Raw genomic sequence first — 5922 nt, 5'->3', positions numbered from 1 at the left:
TGCACTCCAGCCTGGGCAACAAGAGCGAAACTCCCTCTCAAAACAACAACAACAACAACAACAACAAAAAACTGAACCATAAAAGCATTCCCATATAAACAGCAGTCTTTAACCCGCCGTTACCCAATTTGGAAGTAGGGTACCTTACGTTTCTTTGGCAGCTGGTTCCAAAACACTCATCTCTCAGATTCTGAGAAGAAATGTCATTTATTGGGATGGGAGTGTCACAGGTTATAGTATCGCGGCATGCAGAGAGCGAGCTTGGAGTTGAGAAGGAACCTAAAAGCTGTTAAAAGCTACTAACTCTGGGTTGAATCCCAGTTCCAAGTCCTTCGCTGGCTGTGTTAGTTTGAGCAAGTGCCCTGAGTCTCCTGTTATGTAAAATGAGACTAATAATAACGCTATCCCCTTCAAAAGGCGGTTTGGGGATTAAATGACATAAATGCACGTACAATACTTTACACAGTATCTGACACATACTGAGTATTCATCGTTAGCTAGCGTTATTAGCCTGGCGATTCCGTGCAAGTTATGTAACCTATTTGGGTACAATTCCGTCAACTGCAAAAGGCCTATCATGGCAACCGCCCTGCTTCCCTCCAGGGTTGTGAGGATTAAAAGAGAGTGCACTCAGCAACAGCCAGGTACCTCAAAGAGCTAGACGGACCGCTATGACGTAGTACCTAGGGCTGGCCGAAGGCTTGTGGGCGGGGCTTGGTCTTGAGTTTGCATGCGGCGACGGGATTGGTCAAGGGGAGCATTCATCAAGCCCTCTCAAGGGCCCGCCCTAGATCTCGCCGCGCTTGCGCACGTTCTGTTTGCTTCGCCGCAAAGCTACGTGTGACCTTGCGACGCGTGTTGCGCTCCGGTCGCATAAGCGTCAACGGCTGTCGCTGCGACTGCGTGGCGGTTTGTCTAGGTAACCACGGGGGTTGTCGCTGTCTGGTAGCATCTGAGAGACAAGTGTGCGTCATGAAGTTGAAGTACCTGAGGACCCTGCTGAGCCCTCAGGTGAGGAGTTGCGTGGCAGTCCCTCCCCCTTCCGCTTTGTGTTCCAAGAAAAGTGGGGGAACTGAAGTTTAATGATGTTGAGCTCCTACTGTGTGCAGAAGGCTGTAAAGGATATAGCGATGATCTGGACCCTGTCCTGTCGATACAGTGTTCAGGAGACGAGATGCAGCGCTGAGGACTTGTAGCTTTCCTTACATTTCATTCACATCAGTTGTGTACAGGCCCCGTGCTGGGACTCGAAGGAATCCCAAACCACCCGACTTATTCTCCTGCCTTCAGGGGGCTCGTATTAGAGGGAGAGGTGCACATGTAAGCAGCGAGTATGAATCTGCCCATAATTAAATAAACGCCTTAGGTGCAAGCCCTGAAGAGGGAGTGCAAAGACCGAACCGTGTATTCTGATTCAGGAGAGGCTGGGCACCAGGTGAGGAGCCCTGAAACACGGTGAAGAAAGGGTGGGCTTTGGAGTTAGCACAGCAGAATTTAAGTCCTAGCTCCGCCACTTCTTTCTTATTTTCTTTTTAAAATTTCTTACCTTGTCCTTATTTCAGATCCACCACCACTTTATTTATTTATTTATTTATTTGAGTCAGAGTCTTGCTCTGTCGCCCAGGCTGGAGTGCAGTGGCGTGATCTCACTACAACCTCCGCCTCCCGGGTTCAAGCGATTTTCCTGCCATAGCCTCCCAAGTAGCACGCCCGGGTAATTTTTGTTTGTTTGTTTGCTTGCTTTTATTTTTGTTTTTTGTAGAGACGAGGTTTCCCCATGTTGACCAGGCTGGTCACCACTACTTTAAACAAATGACCTGATATCTCTAACTTTAGCCTTTATCATACAGTGTCTCAGAGCACTCACAAACTTCTTCATTTGAAAAACATGAGTACTAATGGCAACTTTGGGGGACTGGGGGAAGAGTTATATAGAGTAATATACACAAAAGAGCATTGTAAACTGAAAAGCAGTGTGAAAAATTGATAGACAAGAGGAAAGGACATTCAAAATTCAAACGATAGAATAATACAAAGCTAATAAGAATAAGATGTCTGGCCAGGCACAGTGGCTCACACCTGTAATCCCAGCAATTTGGGAGGCCAAGGTGGGAGGATCACTTGGGCCCAGGAGTCCCGGACCTCTACAAAAAAATTTTGACCAGATGCAGTGGCTCACACCTGTAATCCCAGCACTTTGGGAGGCCGAGGTGGGAGGATCACTTGGGCCCAGGAGTCCCGGACCTCTACAAAAAAATTTTGACCAGATGCAGTGGCTCACACCTGTAATCCCAGCACTTTGGGAGGCCGAGGTGGGCGGATCACCTGAGGTCAGGAGTTCGAGTCCAGCCTGGTCAACATGGTGAAACCCTATCTCTACTAAAAATACAAAAATTAGCCGGGTGTGGTGGCAGCTGCCTGTAATCCCAGCTGCTCAGGAGGCTGAGGCAGGAGAATCGCTTGAACCTGGGAGGCAGAGGTTGCAGTGAGCTGAGATCGTGCCACTGCACTCCAGCCTGGGGGACAGGAATGACACTATGTCAAAAAAAAAAAAAATAGCCACGTGTGGTGGCAAGCACCTGTAGGCCCAGCTGCTGGGGTCACTGAGGTGGGAGGATCTCCTGAGCCCAGGAGGTCAAGGCTGCAGTGAGACGTGATCACACCACTGCACTCCAGCCTGGGTGACAGAGCGAGACTCTGTCTCAAAAATAAATAAGATGTTCCTTAACTGAATGTGTAATATGTACTAGGGCATCTTCATAAAGAAATTGGGATTGTGGTTTATGGATTTAAATCATGGTTCTAGGCCAGGTGCAGTGGTTCATGCCTGTAAACCAAGCACTTTGGGAGGCCGAGGCAGGCAGATCACCGGAGGTCAGGGGTTGAAGACCAGCCTGGCCAACATGGTGAAACCCCACCTCTACTAAAAATATAAAAATTAGCTAGGTGTGGTGGTGCATGCCTGTAATCCTAGCTACTTGGGAGGCTGAGACAGGAGAATCGCTTGAACTCAGGAGGCAGAGATTGCAGTGAGCCGAGATCACACCACTACACTCCAGCCTGAGTGACAGAGCGAGACTCTGCCTCAAAAAGTAAATTAATTCATTAAATAAATCATGGTCCTACCACTTACAAACGGTGTATGTGAACTTGGGCAAATTACTTAATCTTTTTGGGCTTCCATTCCTCCATCTGTAAAAGGGGGATAATAGCATCTACCTCAGTGTTATGAGGTAAAATGAGATTATGCTTGTCAGGCACTTATCAAAATGCCTATTCTGTGGTAAGTACTTGTTAAAGGCAAGCTGTTAATTATTTTATGCCCTACCTCACTTAATAAAACAATCTAGTGAGGTACATATTGTAGAGAAAGGAGAATTGATTATGGAAATCAGGAAGGCTTCACAGAGGGTGTGGCATTTGGACAGTAGAAGGAAATTAGAACACAGGCCGGGCATGATGGCTCACATCTGTAATCCCAGCACTTCGGGAGGCCAAGGCAGGTGGATCACTTGAGGTCAGGAGTTCAAGACCAGCCTGGGCAATACGGTGAAACCCTGTCTCTACTAAAAATACAAAAAAGTAGCCGGGCACGATAGTGCACACCTATGGCCTCAGCTACTTGGGAGGCTGAGGCAGGAGAATCCTTGAGCCCAAGAAACAGAGGTTGCAGTGAGCTGAGAATGTGACACTGCGCTCCAGCCTGGGGGACAGAGTGAGACTCCGTCAAAAAAGAAGAAGGAAATTAGAACAGAAAATAGTTGTGCTCTCTCCGCAGTTGGAGAAGACAAAAAAAAAAAAAAAAAAAAGACAGAAAGACAGAGATTTGTGCTCATTGCTCAGCAAGCTGTCTCTTGAATCTGTAATTTAAAGATTTCTTTGCCCTAACGGAAAAATTGGAAATGAAATCCTCCTTCAGTCTCTCAAAATAAGATGACGTCATGATGCAGGTAGGGCTGCATGCCCAGGATTAGGCAAAGCGATAAAGCAGGAGGATCAGCAACGGTTGATGAGGAGCCCTCAGCCTTTCTAACCTAATATAATGAAGAGTTAGAGGATCATAGTGATGGTGGTGTGGCTATTTTCTGGCTTGAGGATTTGGAGGAAAAGAGCCTTTTTACTTCTGACTTTGGAGATAGGTGAGTTTGGAGTGAAAAGTGTCAATGTTTTAAGCCAGAACTCTAGTGTCCAAATAATTAATCAAACAATTGGGGCAGAAGAAAAGCAGAATAAATGTTTTGTTTTCAAGGAAGGAAACCCTTCGTAACAGAATTAATCCCTTAGGACCAGAGCTAGTGTTGGAAGGGTCAGATCCGGTCGGAATAATTCACCTGGATAACTTCTAACTTGAGTTTCTGTGAAGTCGGTAGTTAAGAAGAAAAGAAACTGGGGTTGTTCATCCTGAGTCTCAACTCCTCCTCCCCCATCTTGAGCTCTCACTGTCTCTCCCTTTCCTGCCAAATAAGCCCAAAGTCCTTTCCTTTGCCTGGCTTCAAAGACTTCCTGAGCTGGCTGTTTTTCCTGCCTTACCCCTTCTATTCTACTATTTGTAAGGTATAATAGTTTCAAATAAACTAAATTACTGTTTCTTGTCCAGAACTTGCCTTTGCTCATTGCCATTCCTTCCATCTCAGATAACTTCCTACTCAACTGCATTCATTCTTCAAAGCTTAATTTTGATAATTTAAGCATAAAATTCTCTCAGGCTCCTCCAAACTATTGCAGTATTTTATACATACTTTAATAGGACTTTTCCTATTTTGCACCATCTTATTAGACCTGGGGGCAGGATCTATGGTTTGTTTTTTGTCTCTCAGCCCCTGGCCAAGTGCCTTGATCAATAAAGTGCTCAAAAAATATTAATTGAATGAATGGCTAACGACCAAAACTTACCAGACTAATTGAATTTATTTCAGTAGTAGACCTGGGAACAAGGAGGCCATTGCAGAGATTCATTCATACAGTTGACTTAGCACACTGCCTCTTAGTGCATTTGCATATGAGTCTCTGGAAGCACATTGTTCTCACGGTCCAGGATCTGAAGGCCTTGGAGACCAGGATGGGCCACAGGCATCTCTTTGTTTTGAGGATAGAATCGTGACAGAAAGAAAATTGACTAGAATTAATAGAGCTAGAAATGCTTTTGGTATTCTAGACCAGCACATGGGTTTGTTTTTACCCCTTTGCCTCTGCAGGATGGAGCTGCAAAGGTGACCTGCATGGCTTGGTCGCAGAACAATGCCAAATTTGCTGTCTGCACAGTGGACCGAGTGGTCTTGCTGTATGATGAACATGGAGAACGGAGAGATAAATTCTCCACCAAACCAATTGACATGAAGGTAAACAGTGTATTCATGTGTACCTTAACCTGTTGATGGGGCCTCACAACCCTGGAAGACCTAGTCTGCCTCGTAGCCATCGGCATAGGAAATGGTGCACCCCACCTTTTTCTCAGTATGAATCCTTAAGCTCCCTTAAGGGCACACATATACCTTTTTTTTCTCTTTTCTCTTTCATGTGTACTCATTACTTCTTTTTCTTTCTTTCTTTTTTTTTTTTTAAACTCAGTATGGCAGGAAGAGCTATATGGTGAAGGGCATGGCTTTTTCTCCTGATTCCACTAAAATTGCCATAGGACAGACTGACAACATCATCTATGTCTACAAGATTGGAGAAGATTGGTGAGGATAGAGATTGGGAGATGCGATTGCCCGGGAAAGAAGGGGAAGGCAAGAGAAATGCCTCACTGGGGAGGGGAAATAAAGAGGATGAGAAGCCAAGCTTGGCCATTGAAGGCAGAGACTTTCTGGAGTCTGTTGTTGCTTTTCTGCCTTCACCTGTCCCACATGTTCTGCAATCCCATCCCTGGAGGAAACAGTCCAAGATAACGGGAGGCCCTGTGAGATCCTGGAAGCCCAGAGT

The 5922-nt window shown here is 45.8% G+C and overlaps 1 protein-coding gene across 1 annotated transcript in view; it reads left to right on the top strand.

Moving 5' to 3' along the window:
* Nucleotides 1-828: 828 nt before the first annotated feature.
* LOC105504499 (intraflagellar transport protein 172 homolog) overlaps nucleotides 829-5922 on the top strand; it is a 6417-nt gene continuing 1323 nt past the window's right edge. Inside the window, exons 1-3 of the mRNA XM_011931966.1 lie at nucleotides 829-1011; nucleotides 5196-5339; nucleotides 5569-5681. Of these exons, the coding sequence (XP_011787356.1) occupies nucleotides 973-1011; nucleotides 5196-5339; nucleotides 5569-5681 (296 nt within the window). The 5' untranslated portion in view covers nucleotides 829-972. The remainder of the gene's footprint in view (nucleotides 1012-5195; nucleotides 5340-5568; nucleotides 5682-5922) is intronic.

This window comes from Colobus angolensis, unplaced genomic scaffold (assembly GCF_000951035.1).
Source record: "Colobus angolensis palliatus isolate OR3802 unplaced genomic scaffold, Cang.pa_1.0 Scaffold1211, whole genome shotgun sequence".
Taxonomy (NCBI): Eukaryota; Metazoa; Chordata; class Mammalia; order Primates; family Cercopithecidae; genus Colobus; species Colobus angolensis.
Note: the sequence above shows the minus strand (reverse complement) of the source record. Positions and strands in the feature narration are given on the sequence as shown.